The sequence below is a fragment of the Neodiprion virginianus genome, chromosome 6 (genome assembly GCF_021901495.1).
Source record: "Neodiprion virginianus isolate iyNeoVirg1 chromosome 6, iyNeoVirg1.1, whole genome shotgun sequence".
Taxonomy (NCBI): Eukaryota; Metazoa; Arthropoda; class Insecta; order Hymenoptera; family Diprionidae; genus Neodiprion; species Neodiprion virginianus.
The window spans coordinates 10439881-10464449 of record NC_060882.1 but is presented as its reverse complement, the minus strand read 5'-3'; the positions used below and the strand labels follow the sequence as shown (position 1 = coordinate 10464449).

General features: G+C 44.6%; 1 protein-coding gene across 5 annotated transcripts in view; it reads right to left on the bottom strand.

Annotated features, from left to right (window-relative positions):
• Positions 1-24302, bottom strand: part of LOC124307661 (zinc finger protein 853-like) — a 64278-nt gene extending 39976 nt beyond the window's left edge. For all 5 annotated transcript variants that reach the window (XM_046769590.1, XM_046769593.1, XM_046769594.1 and 2 more), the window contains exons 1-3: positions 21340-24302; positions 19523-19606; positions 333-645 (exon numbers count right to left, since the gene is read on the bottom strand). In XM_046769590.1, the coding sequence (XP_046625546.1) occupies positions 333-645; positions 19523-19606; positions 21340-22581 (1639 nt within the window). In that variant the 5' untranslated portion in view covers positions 22582-24302. The remainder of the gene's footprint in view (positions 1-332; positions 646-19522; positions 19607-21339) is intronic.
• Between the last annotated feature and the right edge of the window lie 267 nt (positions 24303-24569).

The following is a 24569-nucleotide window of genomic DNA, read 5'->3' as shown; positions in this document are numbered from 1 at the left end:
CATCTTTTAATGAAATTCTTTCTCCCGAGGTACAACGGCCAAGGGCGGACCCGGACCCGTGGCTCTTGAGGCCGACCCTGTTTTCGAGTTTGCATTCAGCCCCGTCTCCGCTGCTCGAAACAACAACAACAACAACAACAACAGCAGCAACAAAAATTGTAGCAATTACAAGGACTCCACTTACCGAACCCAGTGCGGGAGTTGACTCGAGATACGTTTACCGGATACGGGGAAGTTGGGAAAAATTGTTTAAATCAAAGGAAATCAAGGGAAAGAGTAAAAACGAGGGTGAAAATAACGAGATGAAATCTTCGTTGAATTCTCCGACTCACCGGTATGAAGTCTGGTGTGCTGCTGGACGTGGCTCAGCTGTTTAAACCTCCGATCGCAGTAGCTGCACTTGTACGGTTTTTCCCCGGTGTGAACCCTGATGTGTTGTACGAGCTGGTGGTTGCTCGAGAAGGACTTAAGACACTGCTGACACTGGTGCGGTTTGACCTCGCCGCCGCCGATCATCCCTCCTGGGCCAACCAGCCCTGCCAGACCTCCGCCGACTCCGCCACCCGGACGACCGGCCAAGCCGCCACCCATGTCTCTGGCGTGCATCTGCATCACGCCTTTGTGCGTGATGAACTGCGAGAAGAACTGCCAGGGTTAGTTGGTATGCTGTGCTCTGCGCCGAGTAGCGCCGATTGGCAATTCGCGGGGTTGTCTTGGATATTATTGAGAAGATAGGTACGAATTGCCAATCGATTCGTTGATTTCGGGTTGCGGGGATACGATACATGTATGGTGCGATATTTCGACATATTCATGGCGTTCGCGCGATCGAACAAAATCGTTGGTGGATGGGTGAATGAGATGAAAAATTGTATTATCATGCTACGACTGGTTTGTGCAACGTTAAGGGTTGAATTTCAAAATGCGATTTACGTGTACGCGACAGAGGAAATACACATGTACTACGTATAATAATGTAACGTGGTTAATGGTTATTGGTAGGGAAAGGTGGACGGGAAGTGAGGGAATTGAATAGTGCTTCTCCCTGTGAAATTAGTGTTTTCATTTTCATTTTCGTCGTCGGTGTTCCTGTTCCTGTTTGTTCGTATTTTTTTTTTTTTCTTTTATTTGTTTCTTTTTTCTCTCGATCTTTACCTCGACGAGAGGGTATAAATTCTCTCGGGTAAATTACGCGCGTATCGTTTCCCAGAGTGAGCTTCTAGTCTAAAAGAAGTAGGTAGAATATAAAGAACCCTATGATTAGGGGAATTCGGCAGTGGGTTAGTTAACCTGAACAGGTGTTGCGCGGGTGGATTCCTCGGGAAAAGGGTTGAGATCTTTGGGCGCGGACCGCGTACAGTCTGGTCGGAAAGTATTCGAAAAGGGGATCTGATCACGAGACGATGGAAGTGCGAGATTGTTTTGTAAACAAGGCGTTGATCGCGACGATCGGGAACGAGGTCGCGAAATTTGGCGTAATCGATCGGAGGAAAAATTTTTGGAAATATCTACCGCGCGATACTTGGTTGAAAAGTACGGAGAGGAAAAGAAAAGACGAGGTAAGACGAGAAAAGAGACGAGACGAGACGAGACGAGACGAGTGGAATTAAAAGAAAGGGGTTGCAAGTGCGAAGGCGATTTTATTAAAATATGTTAAAACTGTAATTAAAATCGAAAAATCTCCTAAGAAGTTTTAAGAATCTTATGGCCCCAGCGCGGGACTTTCTTGCCCAGAAGAAGTAGAACAAGACGAAGAAGAAGAAGAAGAAGAAGAAGAGGCGAAGGGAATTGAAATTGTCTCCGAGGGATTGGTTCTCAAGTTTCTCGCTATGCCGAGGCTGGATTGACGTACTTTTGTTTTTCAAACGACCAATCAACGTTGAGAATCACTGTCCCTTAATCCTCGTGAGAGAAGCACGGCGCTACTTGACGATTTTCTACTCTTTCTTTTCCGTTTTCTTATAATTTTTTTTTTTTTTTTTTTCTTCATATTACCTACCGACTCGAAGAGCCGATCTGGAATTCTTTCACTCCCTCTGTTCTTTCCCCAAACCCTCGTCGCCCCTTTCTTTCATCCGTTCCCTTCCTCTGTATAATGCCGTTCTTTGCACTTGTATAGATATGTATATTTTAGCCCCGTCTACTTGACCATTTTCACATTTTCTTACGAGAGATTGTAATTTGTTCGCGGAGAATTTTTCACTCGTTTCTTTATACCCGCAACTTGTACCAACGCTTTTAGTAACAGACTTTTACGATGATTAACTATGGACGGAGCCAAGTGAAGCGAAAACCCGAGTCTTTGGGGTAGGGTGGGAGAGGGGGTGTAGTGACAAACGATTTGACGCTCCTGCTAAAGTTAAGTTACGGATTTTTAATGACGATCCCACGGCGACTCGCTCGTTATGCCAGGACGATTGTCTTTTATCTCGAGTGCCTCTTCTTGCATATTGGACAATTTTTAATCCCACCGTTTTTCTTTCCATCTTACAGGTCTTTTTCCATCGGCGCATTTTCATTCGGCAAAGGTCCGAGAGAAGTTGACGAAAGAAAAAGAAAACGAAAAATATGCCGCGCATTCCTTGCCTTTCATACCTGCATCATCCCTCGAACATTAGTCAACGACCTCGAGAAGTTCGTAGCTCATCCCGCGCGTGCAATTATGTCTACGTACGGAACTGAGATGGTTATCCTCGCTCTTTATCAGATAAAAGAATGCACGACGTGTGTGACGCGCGGTGTGCGGTAGACAGATATAAATAATATAATGTAAGCTGCACAAATCCGAGAATTGATAAACGCGGGAAGGTCGCCAGGGTTGGGTGCGATGAGATAGGCTGCGTGGCACACAACCGCAGATGTTTTCTGATACGTGTCGTTTAAAAATCACGTACAATTTTCCCGAATCCGCAACCGGCCGGCTGTTAATTAATCAAATTTTTATCTCCGAGAGGACAGAAAATTGCCATTGCGTGCGGTTCGCGGTTCTCGTACCCAGGGTACGAGGGAAAAATCTTCAACCATCTTTCTCCTTTCGTTTTTCACCCTCTCCTTCTTTCTTTATTTTGCCTGATTTATCACCGTGACAAAAAAGAAAATGGAAAGAGTTGCTTGCTTCCTCGCGCGCAGCGAGCAGCGGCTTAATGTCTTTAATAATGGAAAAATATATCAACAGACTGAGCAGGCTATTTCCTAAAAAGCAGTAGCGTCTGTCTGTTCCTCGCTAATGCACTCAGACCAGTTCGTTATTCTATTTTATTTCATTTTTAATTTCCAAGAAACTTCGTATCGAGGATTTAAATCGAACAAAAGTGTTCCCCTGAATCATCCCGCGCACGATACGAGAAACATTCACATCACCCGCACCTGCGGTATGTTGTACCATTGTGAAAGAACCGCTTCCAAAGAAGATTCCATCGGTATCACGCGTCGTGAGAATACGACGATTTTTGCCCGAAGGGATTCGCGTCACTTCACTTTGACAAATTGGTAAAATACACGGACTCGGTCACTCTTCTGTAATTACTTATAATAATCTAAGAATAATCTCATATATTCGATAGAATTTTCAGGAATAAAATCAATGCCATCTAGATCTAGGAATAAAATCAGCGGAGAGATTTGAAAATGTTGGAGGAAATCTGCGACTTTTTCCAAAAATTATCATCAAGAACAATGATTATTAAAATTTCGTCTCTTTGAATCACGAAAGATTGCATATTCCACAGGGTTTTAAGATTCTGAAAACATGAACGATAAGATTTTGCCAAGACATTGATTTGAAAAGTGATCCACAAGTTCCGATGGACGGGAAGCTGTTAAACGATCTCCTCCCAAGACTGAATTATAACTATCGCATACGGATATGAATTTTTTTCATTCTTTTTCTATAACAATCGTCACAAGAAATGCAGGACAGTTTTCGGCAAATGTAAATTACAACGGTATCGGCATCTTCGTGTATTATTCCAAATTTGTGAAAGTTAATTCGTTCTCGTCCCCCCGGCTTATTGAATCAAAATTTCTCGAAGCAGCATCTGATCTGGACCGGGGCAACCCTTTCAAGGGTTGTCCCTCTCGCTCATCGCGGGGGTCTCTCTTCCTCGCAGCTTGAATGTTCTTTCTTTGATTCGGCTCGTCGATCCATAATATCGTTGCCCTTGGCAGTGATGCCCTAAAAATTCGGTCCCTTTAACCCCCGGCCTAGCGTTTCCGATCCGTAGCGTCGCCGGCGACGAAGATCGTTAGCGTTCCGCTTCCGCGTGTGTTACGGTATGGTATACACGGCAAGGTATAACCCTTTATATTTAGTAGCGGCGTAACCGCGTCACGCCGTAGCGAGGGGGCTACTTTATATTATACCTACGTATGGAGGAACATCGCCTCGGATACACCACGGGGAACACAAAAGCAAAGGTCTCACCTGCTGCCCATATGCCCCATTCCCAACCCCGGACACCGAGCTCCTTCCTTCCTTCCTTCCACCCACGCATGTATCGCCGCATCGCGGTGTACAACGCATATGCTTCCAAAGGTGCAGTACCTCTATCCATCCGCCTTCCCGCTTTATGCAACGGCGTACTTTCGAACGGCCGATTACAAAGGTACCGAGAGAGAGAGAGAGAGAGAGAGAGAGAGATAGAGAGGGGGGGGGATGGGTTTCTTGTAATTGTTCGACTTGACTCCGTGCAGTTGATTCACTCAACGATATATCTCGGACTCGCCGTAGATGCATTTCCGGTTCTCTACCGGGTTATATATCACGTATACCTACGCAGAGGTATATAAGGTAGGTACTTGATATACCCGGTAAGCAACAGGCGTTCCAAACACTTTGGGAAAGGTGCAGCGGGAAGGGTTTAAATCGAGTTTTTTCACTCGGGTTGTTTGGAGAACCGACCATCTTGCGTCGTTTTTTTTTCCAATTTCGATTAAATACATTCATCCTTTCTCCTAAGGATTCGAAACGAATCGTCGGAGGACCGATGGTTATTTTTCGTATAAGACAATGGATGGTTAAAATTGAAACAGAATTCAGGATGTGGTAAAATTCGTTCTTTGATCGGATATCCATCACCAATCTCTTACGCGATTAGCTCAATTTTCTTCACGTGACAACGAGTTATAAAATAAAGGTTCTTAAAATAATGAAATACTCTTGTAACTTGAAATCATTTGCTTTCGTTTCATATCGCGATGAAAATTATAAACGTCCAGAGCTTAAGATTCTGCAATTCTGGTTTGAGATGATTTGGAATATTTTATTTCCTCGTCAAAAAGCAACACGCAAATGGATGAAAAATTTAAAGAAAAATGTTGAGCATCGCTCTTTTAAAATGAACAATGATTACCTGGGGCGCCACCAAATGGTGGTGTGAATGCTGATACGGCGGAGGAACGTGGGGGTGATTTTGGTGGCCGGGGTGGGCCGAGTGGGGATGGGAATGAAGATTGGGATGGGAATGGGAATGGGAGTGAGGGTGAGGGTGGGAGTGGGGATGGTGTTGGGGAGGGGAGGGGGGTCGCCAGGCACCCTGGGGCGGAGGGGGTGGGCCATGGTTTTCGCTCAAACTATACATCCTCATCAAACTTGAATTCCACGCGTGTTTTCACCAGGGTTCATGTCAATCCGTTCCACGATAATTACCGTCGAATATAAAAAATGAAAAACCGACAAACCGTCACCAACATCTTTCCCGTTTATAATTATCTTCGATCTTTTTCGCTTTTATTACGGCGATAAATTATCGATCAAATACATGCAAAGGAAAATACGTGTATATGTTTTTGCAGAATGAGCAAAACTGTCCAACCGAGTTGGCACATTTTTTAAAAACTCCCCATTCGTGTATCCGCGTACGAAAATGCATCCCAAGTTCCAGAGATGGAAAACGTCGGCGTAACTCTACGTTACGTAAGCATTGTGGATCGGTGCACTCGCGAACAAAGTCCTCGATCCGCAAATAGAATGACAGAGTTTATTATAATCAAGAGCGGTATTATTCAAGTTACAGTCAATTCTACGACGTGTGCGCGCTGTTTAAATTCTCCGTTTGGTGAAAAGTTGCGATAAAGACCCGCTCGCATGTGTGCGACGAGGGCGCTAGCCAGCTGTAGGCGGTTTTGCAATTATTATCGCGATTGTAACGTAAGAAAGGATTTTTCGGTACGGCTATCGCGGCGCACTGAGATTTTTCAATTTTCGAAGTGAAAGAAAAAAAGAAAAAAAATAAAAAAAAAAAACGGAATTGGAATTAAAAAAAAAAAAAAAAGAAAAAAAGTCGGCAGAGTTTTTACAATACGAGTAGACGGTCAGCGAGTAAAAAAAGAATATCTTTTCTTTCGATTTCTCGTAAACGCGATCGCGGCTTGGCACAGGATCGTGTATAAGTGCAACGACGTCCGTCGAGTGGCGTCGCGAACTAACGGGACGATTTCTTGTGTCGAGAAACTAAAATTAAAAACGGACGAATAGAGATAGCGTCATGCGCGAAAAAATCGCTAGGGAGATATCGATTGAAATAACACACGATGCAACATCCCGTAGCCAATCGAACGGCACCGATAAACCGGCTGGACCAATGCCGAGCTTTCTTTGACGTGCTGTAACCCCGGTACTTCAGAGCCACCGAGTTGCAGGAAGTCATACCAGATTTTACCAGCAGCCGCCTTGACTTGATCTCGTTTTTGCATTTTTTTTTTTTATTCTTCTACTACCACAAAAAGTAGCCAGACACCAAAAAGAATTATAGATTTCATCGGTGGGACGATTATCGAACACGCTTTACAAGATTGCGACGTGGGTAGAAATTTGAAAATAAAGTAAGAAGAAATTTCGAAAAGTATATTCGAAAACACGGGCGAATCGATTAGAGAAAATGTGTGAAAAATGGGGCGGAGTTTGTTCCATGGTCTTGTTCTTTATGCATCATGGCCGCTGCTCGTCTTATCTGTGACGTCATTGCAAATAAATCGCAGATAGGAGAGATCTGCCTAGCTTAGAACTTGGCCGCATGCACATACGGCGAGCAATCAGTTTTTCCTCCTACCCCCCCCCCCCCCCCTTTCGTTGCATTGATCAACGAACCGAGGTTATATTATGCAAAATAAATAAATAAGCGACAGATTCAATATACGCGCGGATAAAGGAATATTACGAATAACGAAAAAAACATAATTATCAGGAACAATCAAGGACAGTAAAATTAATGTTTTCATTCGGTAATAGATAGAACTAAGCTCTACGTCTGCGGAATTTGTGTAATTTTTTTATACATACATTTTTTCAGATCAAAGTCATCATATGTATTACTCGGCCACGTTGTTACAGCTAAGGCCAAGGAAAGAGAACGAGATCTAGTCTTGTCAATCATTTATGAAATTTTCACTGGAATCGGATTTACCGAAGTACAGTGATCGAGTGGGTGAACACGAAGGGAACGAGACGTGTTATATGTTACGTGTGCGGACATGAGAGAAACTGACCACAGACAACGTACGGCGGAACCGACTCGAGTATGAGAAAAGAAAAGGAAAAAGTAAGGCGATGCAAAAGAATGAAGAAGAAACGAACGAGCGAACGAACGAAGGAGAAAAATAATATAAAGAAAAACGTACGGCAGTGGCGTTGGCGTCAGCGTCGGTGGCGGACGAAGAAAATAACGAAAGAAACAAGTAAGAAAGTGAGAGAGAGAGAGAGAGAGAGAGAGAGAGAGAGAGAGAGAGAAAAAATGACGAGGAGAGGCGAAGGGAGGACAAAAATAAAAGTACGACAGGCCTTGGCTGCTGCTGCAGTTGCAGTTGCAGTTGCAGTTGCAGTTGTCGGCCACGTTGCCAAGTCTGGTATGTTTATCATTTTGCAAAACTTTATACATAAATGAATATCCGATAATGCAGATTGAGCATTTGCAGGAGGCGGTATTGTCGTTAATGAACGCCGAGGGAAGGCGAAAATTCTAAAAATCTATCCACCCCCGTTTCCAGTTTCACCAAATCGCAAAACAATGAATTTTCTCCGACTCCCGCGACCTCGATATGTAGGTGAGAAATCCACCTCGAGGCAAAGAAATGAAATTAAGTTGCTTTCAATTGCATTCGGATCGTCCCGTCGCTCCTCGCCGCTCTGAAGTTGCGGAAGGTTTTGCCGCGACTCGCCACAGACTCGTTTCTGAGTCACCGCGGTACGTGACTCTCTCGCTTTCGCACTCAAACGACCGTCAATTGTTTTCATCGATAGTGGGCTGGAAGTAAATCGGTTCACTAATAAGGCAAAAAACAAAAAAAACAAAAAAAAAAGTAGAAATAATTTATGAAAAAATCCACGTCTGAAATAAATATCCATTCATCGGTCATCGGACGTTATTTCGATGATGTCCGCGAATAGTGGCACAAAACAATAAAAGAAACGCAAAAAAAAAAAAAAAAATTAATCTGAAAGTAAGATCCGCATAGTTGCATAAATGAAAAAGTAAGCAGGTAATCATTGCTAGCGAATAGAATAGATCGATAAATAGCTAATCGAGTAAACTGGTTCGTAATACAAACGCGCGCGGAATGCTAGGAGGAAAAGTCATTAACCCAGTACAACTCGCTGTGCACTTGTTAGGTGTGTCGCATCGGTGTAGGTACATACATGCTGACACGACTCTGTCTGGGTGGGATCTCAAGACTCACGAGAATCTAGCCGATCGTCGTTCCCTTCGTCCGTTTAACCCGACTTGCCTGCTGAATTTTTTACTACAATTAATTTTCAAAGTAAAAATCGGTACAGTTAAAAGTAAAACTGATTTGGAATTAATTTATACTTTGTACACGTCATTAACATGCGTTAAATAACATCTCCTAGACTCGACGATTTTTTTGTTTCGCGAAAGATTCGCGAATTGACGGGATCTTGAAGCGATTGCAAATGTTCGTTTTCAATCAATTCCGATCCTTGTTCCACTGACAATGGATAAAATAATTCATTCAAATTCGAGGTTCTCGAGTAAATGCTTAGTAACATGTGGATTTTATTCGAATCATTTCTCTCCCACCGTTTATCAATTAAAATTTGTTCAATTTGTAACATAAACGAAAATTCACTTCTCGCAAACAAATTGATTCCCGCGTTCGTATCCCTGTCGAAATCAATCTCGCATCAATTACAATCGCAGCTCAAGACTCTGGATACCTTTGCCTGTACACTCGGGTATAAATTTCTACCTATGGAAATGGGATATTTATGTGTAAATGCATTCACGATGCACTTACACTCACAGACTCGCGTCATGGCTGCAGTCTGCCGCCTTGCGTTTCTTCGCGGTATGACAGCAGACGCCTGTGGCAGTAACCTTGCATACGTCACGGTATTATTTATCATATCAAACGTATGATAACGGACAACACTGGGATAGGTGCAAGGTAGGTACTCGACTGCATGGATCCACCGACCCGCGTTACGTATATCCCGCCTCGACAAGGTTAGACAATACGGACGGGTTTGTCGGTGGTCAGTCCTGCGGTACAGTCTGTTAAAAATTCAACGTCACCCCGACTTACCCGGCACCGATATTAAAACGCGTGTTGAAAAATTCACTCCGATTTTCACGAGTAGGTGATCGTTATAGACTTTGATTAACCGCAGAGGATTTGTTTTTTTGCCAAGAAGGGAGAATATTCATAGATTCTTTGCGATAAGTGTAACGAGTAATAATGATCCAACAGGAAATCAATTACCATTAATATCGATAATCTTATTTATCTTGTCCCAGTCCATCGTCGAATGAATATTCATGAGGGAAAAGAAACCAGGCGAGTTTGAAATCGCGCGGGTTAACTCGCGGCATGCGAAACAGAGGGACGTATCTTGTCGGGGTCTACGACCGCGTGGCAAATAAGCGCCCGTGACTGAAACTGCTAAACGGTACGGTTCTGATATTGAAATTGAACTTAGTAGGGTGCACGCGTTTACGCGACGATAAACGACGCGGATTGTGGTTAAGAAAAATTACGATGCGAAGGTCCACCGCATCCACGTTTTCCCCCTTTTTTCGCAAAACCTTCCCCTCGATTCGAATCTCACCCGAAAAAACAATTCGAAAACATCGAATGCGTAACGTACCTCGACCAAACCCAACGTTCACGAATGCGTGAATTAACGATGTCTCGTACTTCTTTGTTTTTCGTTTTTTGTTTCATTTTTTTTTTTTGGAAGATGAAGATTGCGTGGCGAAATATGTTGGCAATAACTGTGTGAAATTGTTAATACGGATTAACGATAAAGAAATTGGAAAAGATAGGAGATGAAAAATAACGGGCAAACAAATTACGCCGACCGCGCAGAACTTCTTCTCGTATACGATGCGAAGTTTAATTTATTTTAATGACATCCAACGTGACTTGGGCTGAGGGAATGCAGCGGGCGTGCAGTGGTAGAGGTCAGGTTCACCAACCGCTGGGAGCTAACCGAACGAAAACAAGAATAAAAAATAAATGTAAATAGAAACAAATAAATAATTAGGAACGAGAAAGAAAGCAGAGCGCTAGAGAGCGAAGGGGACGAGAATTAAACGCGATGATCGGTTTACTTCCGTCATTCGCGAATGCTTTCACATACATACAACAGTACCAATTTAAAGACAAAAGTAAATAAAGAAATTTGAAAATTTTGACAACGCCTCAGCGGAATGATAATAAGCTATCCAAAACTCGCATACCGTATTTATAAGTGTATAAATTATCGGTAATAAAAATTCATCCCGCCGACGAAGAACCTCGCGAACCGGCAAGAGTGCTGCACCTATAGAGAAACGTTGCGGTAGGATGCTGCTGCCCGCTGCATCTTGCATATGTTTTATGTCAGCCTGCAATTGCGCTGTTGCCACGATTCCCCTCAGCATGTCTCGTTTTCTCGTTCTTCGTAGGTGTACAAGGCGTATTATACGCTCCGCGTCGAGCTTGTTCGATGCGCATCCATCCGCGCGATCCGCGCACCCTTTCCTCTCCCTCCTCACCCCTTTCATCCCGTTGCATTTTGCAAACTTTGGACCGGGTCTACGAGAAACGCGGCAAGACAATCGGTGAGTCATTGAACCTCAAAAAAGGAGAAATGAAACTTCCGTAACGTAACACCGATCAGCAGGAACGACGAATGGACGTTCCCAGAAAATTGATAAGAGATGACCGATTTGTTGCGTAAAAAAACGTTCAAAGACTGACAAAATTTCGGGGAAAATTCGCGACCGAGAGCTTTTGGCGCGCCCTTTTATAAGAAAGCTTTGCGAGGATCACGGCTGGTTGTATGTACAAGTAGGTAGGTAAGAACGTCGTGTACCTACTTCGACAGCAGGCATGCGGAGTGAGAAAGAGAGAGGCGGAGGATGAAGATAGATGCAGAAACAGAGAGACGGGGGTCTACCAAGTGCAGCATGCTGCAGTTTTAAGCGGCGTCTTCGTTTCGGCAGCAGCGTTCTTGCGCCAGTTTGGGATAGGTCGGGGTACTTTTATATTTAACCGGCCTCGCCTCTTAACTCGCTTTGCGCTTTTTCGCGCAAACTTTTTTTTTCCCCGTCTCAATCCGGCTCTCCTCAGGTTTTCGTCTTTTTTCTTACTACAAATTTTACTTTTTACCCATGTATCCGCGTATCCCGAACGAGCGGCTCTTGTAACGTTACACGTACCCATACATGCGGTATTATCGCATCTTTACAAAAACCGCGCACGTAATTATTCGAGTATGAAAACGCAAGCATGCGAATGTAACGATAAGATCCCCGAAGTGCGGGACGATCTGAAAAATTGTAAATTGTAAACCCCGTGTCATTCGCACCGTGCGTACTGATATCACTTATGAATCGGATGTCTCTACGTGGAGAAGTCGCGATTTCGGGGACGACAAGCGTTTCTAAAAGGTATACTGACGTAAGGCCGATAGATAACTGCCAAGTGACAAGCGTCGCAGGACCAATTCGAATTGTGACAGATAAATTGTGAGTCTTCTAATTGTTTGGTTCGTAAAAGCTGCATCGAAGTATTGAAAACGCGATAAAAGTCATTTAAGTGTTGCGTATTTATCACTGTTATAAGATACAAGCGATTTATTAGAGGTTAGCTAGGGTTGAATCTCTGTTATGGAATACAAATTGTTAATATTGTTATTTTTTTTTTTTTATAGCTCATCTATCGTGAAGCAATTCTTACCTTATATATACGGAAATAGTTCGAAGCGTTTATTGATCACAGTATTTATGTAAATATATCTAGGTATATTATTTATACTATACGTTAGGTTGAAAAAATCACAAAATATGGCACACTGTTGGGGTCCATTGTCCGACACTTGAGAGACTAACTTTTTTTTTTTTATTTTTATCTTATTTTATTTATTTTGTATTCGATTATTTATTCAATTTGTTCTGTTTCGGATTTTTATTCTTTTGTTTTACTCGAAATACACTTCTGACAAAATCTGTAGACGCGTGATAGTGACTATTGGCAATGCGGTAGACGAAGAAGTTGACAAAATGAAAAAGAAAAAACAAATGAATTTTTTTCATGCAACAAAAAGTGGAAAAATTTGTTCATACGTCAAGGCAAATATGCGTATACTCTGGTGAGTAATGCCATGTCTACATCACGTGACTTTGATGGTGACGATAATGATGACGATGATGATGATGATGGTGACGATGACGACAACGACAATGATATAAAGAAAATTCTACGAGCAGCGATATAACACCATCTTGTAATTGTTCAACAGTAACATATATACGTGATAATACAATCAGAGATGAGAAGAAAAAAGCAAACTATTATTTTCTCTCTAATCGCAATGGAAAATATATTTTTGACAATTATGTACCTTACAGAAATCTGTCATCACGCCGTTCGGTAAGTCAAGTGTGGATGGAAAGTCTGAATTTTTTTGTTTTGAAATTTTTTTTTTTTTTGAAATACAAACGAGATAAAAAAAATTTTTTTGTGAAGATCAGGTGAGAGAAAATTGTTTATTTTTGGAAAAATTTGGAAAAAATTGAAAAAAAAAAAAATGTTTATTCAATTAATTATCTATTTAAATGTTTCTTTAATAATCGGTTGAATGTTTTTTTCCTCTTTCAAAAGGTTACGAAGAAATTTAAAACGAACGTTATGAAAAAAAAAAAAAAAAAAAATACAACTCGATTGCGAAAAGTTGGCGTTTTTTGGTCAATTCTTTCTCCCGCGGAATAGAGAATTTTACGTATCGAAGGATGAAAATGTTGGAAATGCGAATAAAAAAGTGAAAACGGTCGTGACAATAAAAAACTGCCCGGCGTCTTCTGCCGCGCGGTACGATCGTCTCTCTTCTATACGTGATTCCCGAGCGGCGAATTTTTAAGCGCGTAAACTTTTGAGTCGAAAGACGAATGCGTAAACGCGTGTTATAGTAGAAGTTAGGTTGCGGCGGCTGCGTGCGCAACTTCTGTTAAGAGTCTTTCTGTATAAAATGCTCGGCCCCGGAGAATTGCCTTGTGCCTTGTGTATCGAGCCTGGGCTCTGTGCAACCGCGTCCTCGATCCTCATTGGCCGAGGATCACGGAGTGGGGGATCTGGCGCGAAGGTCTGAAGGTAGACGGCTGAGAGAAGAGATGGGAAACTTGAGGAGAGGAGGGGGTCCAGGATGATGGAAGGTTGAGGTTGTCGGAGGTTAAGGAGCCCGCGTCGCGACGCCCGTCGAGATACAACTCGGCTCGCGCGTCGAGGAGTCTGCCCTCGTCGTTCTTCTTGCAAGAATTTCAAACCCTCCCTTCCGCCCGCCGCGAAACTCGGCGGAGGCATCAGAGAACAGTTTTCGATAGAATCGAAGGGAACACCGAAACGGAGGTTCAGAGTTTCAATTACGATACCTCAGTGCACGTTCCCTCTCAATTCTTCGACCGCGCTGTATCCCTGACCCACGTTTCGAACCCGATTGCCGACTAACAATGAGAACGCAACAGTGGAGGGGGAGGGGGAGGGGGAAGCGCGCGAAAATCGAAGCAACGCTGACGACATATTTGCGCGGGAAAATTGTTTAACCTCTTATTGAACTCGTGTGCGTAAATGGTTAGAAGGTGTAGGATTAAAATTTCCTCTCCCATTACCCGTGTCTGCTGTATACAATACCTGGGCATAATTTAAGCTAGGAAATTTTTCCAACTACGTCGGGTTGGGAAAAAAAACCGTTAAGATTGCGTACGTATGGTAAAACGAGAATTTTAGATACAAACAGAAAAATCGGAAGAAAGTAAAAGAAATGAAGATGACTTTTAATTTTTTTGCTTCTATGAAATGCTATAAAATTAGCTTACGCGAAAAAGGGTTGGGAATAAATGAAAATCTTAAATTAAGGAAAAAGAGACGAAACAGTGTGGGCAAATAAGAACGTATAGAAATTGAAAAAAACGGGGACACGCGTCGACGGCGTAAAAATAATTACGTCTGGCGGTGCAACGAATGCATCGAGGATAAAGAACTGCACGCGTATATAGGCTTCATCGCAGCGGTCAGTCTCCTCCGATTGGTTATTTTTATCATTCCTCTTTCTCCCTCTCTCTTTCTCCTTCGCTCCCGTCGTCACGATGTCTGTCTCCCTCGGTTCCCCCGTAGGAGCTCTCTTTTTATACCCCCCACCGCCGATCGAGTGCTGCAATTTTCTCTTATTTTTACGCACGCTGCCGCACGTTCCGTGACCCAGATTCGGAATCAGCTTTATTTTTTCCCCCCCCTCCACCTCCTCCCCCCCAGCCCTCTCCTCGTCAAGAGAGAGAGAGAGAGAGAGAGAAAAAGAAAGAATTCTTTTTATCTCGCGGTCGTCGTGGTCGTCGTCGTCAGGGTCTCTCGCCTCCTTCTCGCACAGCCGTCGTCCTTCGCTGTCGGCGCCCCGACCTACGACTACGTCGAAGAGGAGGCGGCGAATCGCCCGCGAAATCAGCCCGGACGTCGGGAGGCTCGTAAGGAGCATAATCGCGGACCGTAGACGCGGCGCTGCGCGGAGGGCCGCAACGGCCATGCGCGTCTCACGAGGGAGGCCAGAGGCGATACGGTGCACATCAGCCCCTCTTTCCCTCCCGCCATCCCCCCCGCCCGCCCTCCTCTCATTCTTTTTGCAAGGACCGAGGCAAAACTCGGCAGTTTTGCTCTTCGATTTTCAAACTTATATTTAGAAGGGCAACGATCTTTTAGCCGGCTCGGAGGCTGTGGCTGCGGCTGCCGCACCATGGCGACCTGCAGCCCCGGCCCACCGAGGTTCTGCCGATCGGCCTAGAACGAGGAAACTAGTATTTCAGCGCTGAAATCCACTCCCGCTTCGACAATATTCGAAGAGCGAGGAAAATCGGCCGAGCGGCTGTCAAACGGCGGCGGGGAGGAAACGCGGAATAAAGAAACATGCCGAAATCGGTAGGAGCTCGTCGCGGTAACGGCGAGGATTGAAAGAAATTTTTTTTTTTGTTTCCGAAAACGCGTCCAATTTCATCAAATTGCGGCCTGCAGCGAGGTTCGCGTATGTGACGGCATCAAGTTCGGCTTACAGCATGCAGAATTGCAATCTTATCGCGTATATAGGCGGAGGAGTGCAGTGTGCCGGACGCGGGCGACGCTCTGGGCCGCGGGCAGAGTCAACGAACGATAAAAAAAGGAAAGAAAAAAAAGAGGAATACAGAGAGAGAGAGAGAGAGAGGTGAAATGAAATAAAGAAGTGCACCATCGCCATCGCGATCCACACATCCAGCGGCCGACTGCAGGCTCGCACAAAGAATTATATGCACCCGGGTTGGCGGGGAAAGACGTATCGCACGCGTGTGTGAGAGCAGCACGTAAGAAAGTATCTCGAGTGTTGGGGTAGGTCGTCGCTGGGCGAAACCGGAGACGCCTCCGAGCACGCGGGATCTTTTGCGGAAAAATAGTTGGCGAGTTTGCGCGCGGTGTAAGATGCCCGATTTGCGAGTCCTTTGACCCCGCGCGGCACGTGACCGAAAGTCGAAATCGGAAGCTCGTGGATTTTCAGACGGTTTAGATTGGAAAGAACCTCGCGAATGCTGCAGGCACGTATTTATACATATGAGTACGCGTGTTACGTATTTATAGGCGGGTCCGGAAACCCTTGCGCTTGCTGTTACACCGCGCGTTCAATCGTTGCGGGTTATTATATCAGCGCATCCGTTATTAATATCCTGGACGATGCAAATGAAAAAAAGAAACGATCCAACTTTCATTGCGTAATCCGTGCGCGCTTTGTACGTGAAAATATGTGAATTTCATTGAGTCATAGGCAAATTCACTGTATTGTAAGTATGCGAATCCCCAAAATCAAAACACGCAGAACAGTCTTTACAGCGTAAAAGTTTAGTCTCGTAACGATTGATACTTCGATAAATATGGCAAAGTTAACTTCCATTGATGGCGAACCTAAAGCTTGGATCTGTGATCCCGTTTCATCATCGATTTCGAGATAATTTTTCTAGTTTTATCAAATTATCAATTGGAACAAATTCTTGTTCCTTCTCTTTTTGTGTTAATTTACAAGAAAAATCTAATATCCGATAAATCATCGGATCGAAGAGCGCGAAAAGTTGCGTACCTTACATATCGTGCGAGTAAGTCCGTATACCTCATGCAGAAATCGTGAAATATTAATTATCAACCCTGATATGTAGGTTAATTTAAGGGCAACGTAACATTTGTTGAAAACAATTTAGCACGGTGGGTTGAGGCGATTCGGATGAATGTTTTGAAGTGGAATACCCGGTGTTATTATGTACGATCATGCGATCCGAAAATCATAGAAAATTACTGAAAACCGAGTAAACTTCGGCCCGCATAGAAGGGGTTAAGAAATTATAATTTCGTTCGCAGGAATAAGGGTGTAACGGCCGAGCGGCACGGAAACCGTTCCGATCTCATGCCCGTTGGGGGGATGAAACAAAAGACGACGGTGCTAGGACCGTTATTTAAATTAGAGAATAGGAAGAATGAGAAGAAGAAGAAAATCCTCGGCTAGAAAAAACTCTGTACGACGCGGCGAACGGCTACGTGAGAAGTATTATTATTCAGTCGGTGAGTATTGGGGTTGAGACAATAACCACGTATCCAATTTGCATCTGGAGAACGAGTCTACCGTGTCCTTAATTTTTTTCCTCCCCCCCCCCCCCCCCCTTTCCTACCAATCTTCCTCGCTTATTCTCATCCCAATTTTTTTCATCCGGATTCCGAAACCTGTTTCCACACTCCGCGATCCGATTCCCTTCCGGGGCGAAGAACAACGGCTTGAGAAAAAGCATGCGAATCTCCGTCCCTCCCTTCGTAGTCCTTTTTTAATTGCCGTGTGTCTAAACGGGATGGGTTAACGGTGGTTGGCGCTCGTTCACATGTAAGCACCCTTATATCGCGCCTATATACGGGTCGTTGTTTGTACAACCGTGTACCGGCTCACACTTGCATCGGAAAAAAATTGATTTGAATAGCTGAGGCTTTAGCAGCAGAAGGGTGGAGCGCGTCGAGAGGTGGCGAAATAATTAAAATTTAATTTATAAAAAAAGAGTCCCTCGATCGGCAAAAAACAGAGTCTATGTGAAAACGACGAAGGGGTCGGAACCATGAATGCGAAAAATATTTGGATTGGGTCAAGTCGAGTTTTTTCTTCCCCTCGTCATTTTCCCTTTGTTTCTATTTCTCGTCTTACTTTCTCCGCTGTTCCCACGTTTTTTACGCGGCACGAAGCAGCCGCGAAACAGTTTCGCCGACTACAGTGGCAGCGCGACCATTTTCTATCGATTTGACGGTTTCCGATTGGGCACGCTTTCGACGAAGCCCCTCCGTAAAATATCTTGAAAAATTGCTCGCCCGGAAGGAGGGTGCCAAATATTACGTTGCCACACCCGGAGGGTCGGTCTCAAATCGGCTCAAAGAATATATGTCACATCCTCGTTTCGGCAGGGAAATACAAGAATTTGACAGTTTGAAAGGCAGGGATACAGGATGGTGCGGGGTGGCAGGGTGGAGTGAAAGGGGTGGAAATGAAAATTGGTTTTTAAAACTGCGCGGAGAATGATGAAAGAATCGTCAAACGTTAACGCATGGCGCCGAGTCGAGAAGGGGGGTTTAATTTAAGTAACGCTCAGATTGTAACTTCGCAATAAATTCTTCTTCGTCGGTATTTTTCCCATTTTCGCAAAAGTTTTCCAACCGCTATGGCTTTTAAGGGAGAGTGCAAACCGGGCGGATACCTTCGTTACCCGAGTATACATTCACTCGGCAGGAGTCGCGCGGCGGTATAAAGAATAAAAGTAAACCGCAAAAACAAAGAACCGCCTTGGCTACTTAACGAAACAAATTGTTGCTTCACGGAGAGGCGAATTTAAAAGTTTTCTTCGAGAAGTTACCCCGCGCCGCCTCGTTTCTTTCACCGTAACACAATTCCACGCTCGTTAGACGTACTTTCTTTAAAACTCATGCAAGCTTCCCGCCTGCATCATTCCTGTTTTGCGAAAAGTTGGAGCATCGTCTGAACGACGAAATTCGGGTCGATTCCGCGCACGACTGACACTCTCGGGATTCAATCAGTCCCGAATTTTCCCCCGAGCGGTATCATACGCATGGTTTAATACTGCGGTCAGCGAAAACGGTCGCGGGTTGGGAGCTGGGCCGAAAATCGAACCAGCTGATCGGATGATCGGTTTGATAGGAGTCCCAGGAGCTGGGCGCGAAAATGAATTTGTTAATACCAGCGCACCGTTGGCTCAACCTCGGGGTCTCCGAGAACATGGGAGCCGACACTGTCGAGTTGCACATTCGTAGCATCGATGATGGGTAAGAGGGGGCTGGGCTCTACGATCATCAGCCGATGACGGAGAGACACGCGTCGCAGATGCGGGGACAACAATTTTCACAGACACGTGCATACGTTCATAAACAAATGTCAAGTGTGGGTATAGAAAAATGCAAGACAAATACAAATCTATAGTATATGATGGTTTACCTACACTTTGATGTTTGAGAATTATTATTGCGTCGGCATGCTTTAAGTGCGTTTTGGCGTGAACGGCAAAGCTAACAATTTATAAGTCTACACAACTTAAAAGGATTTTGCAGCGATGCTAAGCATATACATATAATCATATATATATAAGTCGTAAGATAATCCTAAGACGAGAATATCCAGTCTAGAAAGAAAAAAAAACAGGGAAACAGGTTCCTAGCTTTACGTTATATATACACATATATAACAATGACATTTACATTAATATTAACGAATATACGTGCAGAGTGATGTCAGTACAAGAGATGAATAAAACTGCAATGAAAATCAAAGAGAGCGAGATATGGATAGAGATGGAGAGATCAACAATCGGACGGTGAAAAATCAATGGGAAAATATTCAGAAACAAAAAAAACAAGTGAAATTCATTCAAATCTTCTCGCTGCTCAGAGGTAGCAGAATAAAAAAAAAAAAGACAATTAAAAAATCAGAAGACAATGAATGACAAACAGGCGGTGCACCGAGTTGGACATTTCAACTCACTCGCTGCATGTAGGACAAGCATTCCTCCAGAGAGATGTTCGCCATACCACCGATACCTCCTAGGCCAGCTGCAGAGGCGCGGGACTGTTGAGGAAGAGGATCGTGTTAGTCAGGATTTGCGGCGCGGATACGAATTTGTATCAATCGTGACGTATTCAACCGATTGGGTTTGCATTCAGCCCGGCGTACGGTCGAAAGGCTGGGCTGTTGGCGACGGACCCGTTCATTTAGCGTGAAGGGCAATTTTGCGAGAAGAAAATTGCGGTTGCAAAGTTTTCAGTCAATAGTCGAGAAAGTGTTGGACCCATGACGCGGCAGAGACTAATGGAGTTAGGGAGACACGGATGGTCTGAATTGAAAGAGCCATCTTCATCTACGCGTGTGCTTGTGTAGGCGCGATTCGATATTCCGTTCGACGATAATTTCGCGACCTTGATATCGTGCTCGCGAGATGAAAATACCGATACGCGACTCGATGTTTGATTTGGATTAGCTATCGATGAACACTGCCTGGAGTTATATTACTCGCGCGTAATTGAACCAACGTGTTGAATTAGTACTTCGATTCCTGAAGATGGGAGTGAAAAAAAAAAAAAAAAAAAACAACACAATTTGTAGTCGAGCTTGTGTACAATTGGCTCTCGAAGCTTGCAGTACCTGCCTACTGCGCGAGAAAATAGCCGAGCAATGAAAAGGTTCGATAAAAAGAAGACAAAGAGTCGGATCCGACGCTGCGCAAAGTGGTAAAAGTTTTGACATCTTCTGTCTAGAAGTAATATTGACTGTCGTACGCCCACGGCCGTGTCACTGATGCGTTTATTCGCACCTTTTTTCACCTCGACACTTGTCATTGAACGTTTTTCAATTAATGCTCATCTTATCCGTACCTATATATTCGCATTACTTGTCCTGCAGAGCTTTGGATAATAATTTGAAGAACAAATGACGAAAATAAGCGATGTTGTATACTACACCGATAAAAACCAGGCACGTTCGCACAACCACGGAAAAGTTGTATTTTTCAGTAAAAGCCGAAAGAATTCCGATTTTACCGATATTTTGACGCGTGAAATGTGTTTATTAGGAGACTGGTTTTGATTGACAAAAAGGTTGAAATATATTCCAGTTGAAATATCACACGTGCAATTGAAATTCCATGAGCATGATAAAATTGAGTAAATCTATTACAAAGCTCAACCAGTTTAAACGCGTTTCCGTGAACGAGATACAAGAGTAGATCTACCCGGGTGATTCGCGTGTATAAATTCAGGTTGTGTAATTTCTTTTATTACATTTTGTTCAATTTTTTTTTTTCATCCCATTCTCGAAACGAGCACGATAAAACCGTGCGATAAATACCGTTCGATATTTTCTTGAGATGTGTACCAGGCGCGTTATGCGTATGGCATTATCTGTATTGCGCGGGTCAAGAACCCCAGGAGACGTATCTGCATCCATCCCTATCTGTGTGTGCCTACGATCCGGGATACGTGTGAGTTTGGCACGAAAGTGTGTCCGTGTATGCGGGGTGTCGGTGTGAATGTGGTACGGTAAGTCAGCGGACAAGGCAGCAAGAGTGTGCGCGAACCGTGTAGTCAGCACGCTATATGTTATATCCAGCTCGGTACAGTCTCGAGTTCCATCGCAAACCTGAGACGTTTTGAAACCTACAGGTTGGAGAGCTGCAGGATACACACCGACGCTGCGCGGACAAGTATGCAAAGGGGATCTAGTTTTGGTGGGTTTACTTTGACGCGAGAGGCGCCGGGTCTTCGAAAACGGTTTCGTAGGTATTCGGATTCCCGAGGAATACTCACCTGGAACTCGTTAACCAGCTTTTCGGCGAGAGTCACGTCGTGGCTGTCCTGACTCGCCGCCCCCGGACTCAGCATGGAGTTCTGATTCTGCTGCTGTTGTTGTTGCTGCTGTTGCTGCTGCTGTTGCTGCTGCTGTTGTTGGTTGACCATTCCCATCCCGGCGAGGGTGCCGTTCTGGCCCATTGTTCCGGTCATGTTTTGAGCTTGCTGAAGATTCTGACCGAGGTTTTGCTCCTGCTGTTGCTGTTGTTGCTGTTGCTGCTGCTGTTGCTGCTGCTGAATGTTCTGTGTCAGGTTCTGAGCTTGCTGCTGAAGCGATTGCTGGGTTAGATTCTGTCCCAAATTCTGCGACAGGTTTTGCGCCTGCTGCTGAAGGCTTTGCGACAAATTTTGCGCCTGGTTTTGAATGTTCTGCTGTAACGTTTGCGCGTCGAATTTCATCTGACTCAAGTTCTGTGGCTGGTTGAGCAGCTGCTGCTGTTGCTGCGGCGACAAACTCGGCGTCAGATTATGGGCCAAATTTTGCTGCAGCGTCTGGCTAAGGTTTTGCTGCATGTTCTGGGTGAGTGCCTGCGTCAAAGCCTGTCCAAGATTCGCGTTGAGCACCTGAGCCGGGCTCTGGGTTTGCGACATGCTCTGCTGCTGGGCCTGCTGCGAAAGGTTGTGCAGGTTCTGGGCGATGCTGTTGGTGTTCATCGCCGTGTGATCTACGCTCTGGGACGGCGAAGGAGTCGTCGGTGCCTGAGGCGACGTTTGGTGCTGATTCAACGGCGTGTTTTGTTGACTTGACTGCTGGTGAGCCATCGCTGTCATTTGGTGTTGCTGCTGCAGGGACTGCACCGTGTTTTGGGTCATACCCGTCACTGGGTTCTGCTGTACCTGCGCGGAGTTTGATTGTTGCTGCTGGCCGATCGGACTGTGCATCGAGTTTTGTTGCTGGACAGTCTGTTGCTGAGCGTTCTGTGACTGGGATCCATGGTGCTGCTGTTGCTGCTGCTGGTGTTGCTGGTGTTGCTGCTGTTGCTGCTGATGCTGCTGCTGCTGCTGAGCCATGGGACTGTGCTGGATGGGACTTTGTCCGATCGGACTGTGCTGAAGGCCGAAGCCGTGCTGAAGGCTCGGGGAATGCTGAGGCGGGCCTCTTTGGGGCTGGTGCCAGTAGTCGGACATCTTGAAGACGTGTTGCCTTAGCGCGTGGAGGTTGGCCGCTGCTACGGATACAGCCGACGCCTGAACTTCCATGGGTTCCGGTTTCGGCTCCGGCGAACTGCTGAAACTGTCCTCCTCGTCCTCGTCTTCCTCGTCTCGCGAGCCTATTTCCTTCTTGGAGATGACCTCCTTCAGCTCTTCGTCCTCTTCTTCCTTAAGGCTGTCCCATCCCTCCCCGCCGCCACCCCCGTCGCTGCCTCCGCCGCCGCCAACGCCGCCGCCTCCGCCTCCGCCGCCACCGGCTAACCGACCCCCCGAATCGCCAGAGTGATGGTTTCCGGCGTGCTGTTGATGGTCCGGACTCTGTCCAGCTAGGACGAAGTTGTTCGCGGATTGCGACTGGGCGCGCAGGTCCAGTGCCGTCGCGTCCGAAATTTTGAGGCCTTCGCGCGAAGCCCGTGCTATCCCCTTGCGGCGCAGCTTGCCCGCTTTTTGTCAACGCTTCCGATAAGCACCAGCTCGATCTCGACTTCAGTACGGTCTCGATCGGAAGACTTGTCAGGGAGCGGATTACACTTCAGTTTCTCAGCTCGCCGGTGGTGCAGATTGCTATTACCGCGCGAGGCGGTTCAGGTTTTTCCTTAAAATCTTTCCGAGGTTACTGCTGCGCGTCTCGGCAGTTACGCTTACGTTGGCTACCGGTGCAGGTTGATCCTTTCCCAACGCGGACGTTTCTGGATTTTTCGATCATGTATCGTTCGGCCCTTTCGAACTGTTCGCCTCTTATCTTACTTTAATAATAGAAGAGTTTGATCGAGTTCTGCGATTAATTATTATTACGTATATATGTATATACATGTATATATACACGGTGTCGGCTGAAATCCGGCTTGTTATTCCGACGCTATTATTATACCTTTTCGCACCGATTATTCTTTAGCCGAAGATCGCCGATCGTCTTAATGACTATATTCCTTTTCCTCTTCTTTATCCTCCTTTTATCTACTTAACAGCTAGTACACTTATGTTCAGGTTAGTTTCAGGATTGCCCAGCCCGGACGGTGTAGACGAAGCGTTGATTATCCAGACAGATGGTGCCTCGCGCTCTGATCGCAGTATTAAAAATCCGCTGCAAGTCTGTGTCCCGGTTGCCCTGAGTAGCCCTGTGATTTTTTTGACCGGGAGGCGAACTTGGGGGATTTTATTTAAAGCGAAATTATTTTATCAGGAGATAGAAATCTTTCTCTCCTTATCGCGAATTTATTTCTCCTTATAATCGTATGAGATATTATCAATTTCTGCCTCTTTCTCTGTCTGCGAGATAATGGGAAACGCCTCGTAATGCGACTCTATGTTTTTTCCCTTTAAATTATTTAATAATTATTAATTATCGTGTCGAATATCTCAATATATCCTGACATTAATAATTACTTTTTATTATCGTTTAGTAGGTTTTATAAATATTGCACTTAGGTACACTCGTTTTTTGAACACACTGAAATATACGTAATATATATGGTAGAGCAAAGTTGATCCGCAATCTCTTTTAGAACGGATAAGAATTCTTCCAATGATGATCTCTGACAAATTTTTGTTTTCTTTTAAGTGTTTCCTTTTCTTTTTTTTTCTTGTTTTTAATCTCCAAATTTCTTCGTAAATCTTTCCTTTCGCTTGTGTTTTTAATTTTTTTCCTGTAGCTTTAGCTTTATCTTAATTATTGTTTTTATTTTTATTGTGATTATTAGTCGAATATCTTCTTCTTTTGGTTAGCACTTTGTCGTCTCTGATCGCGCTACGCTCCCCTCTACTCTTCTTCTGTACGTATTTCTAATACTGAGACTGCGCCTTGTGTCCTCTTCTCCTTGTATACCTTCGATTCTGCTTCTTGTCCTTCGTCTCTGTCTTATTTTCTTCTCCTCTGCGGGATTCTCTCGCTGCAATTCGTCTCCCGCTCGCAGCTGCAATTCATAAAGAAAGAAAAACCAATAGTTATCAATCTGATATTCTTCAAGTTGTAAGAAATTCATAACTATATAGTAGATATCGAAAGAAAATATTATTCTAATTCTCAAACGTCACGT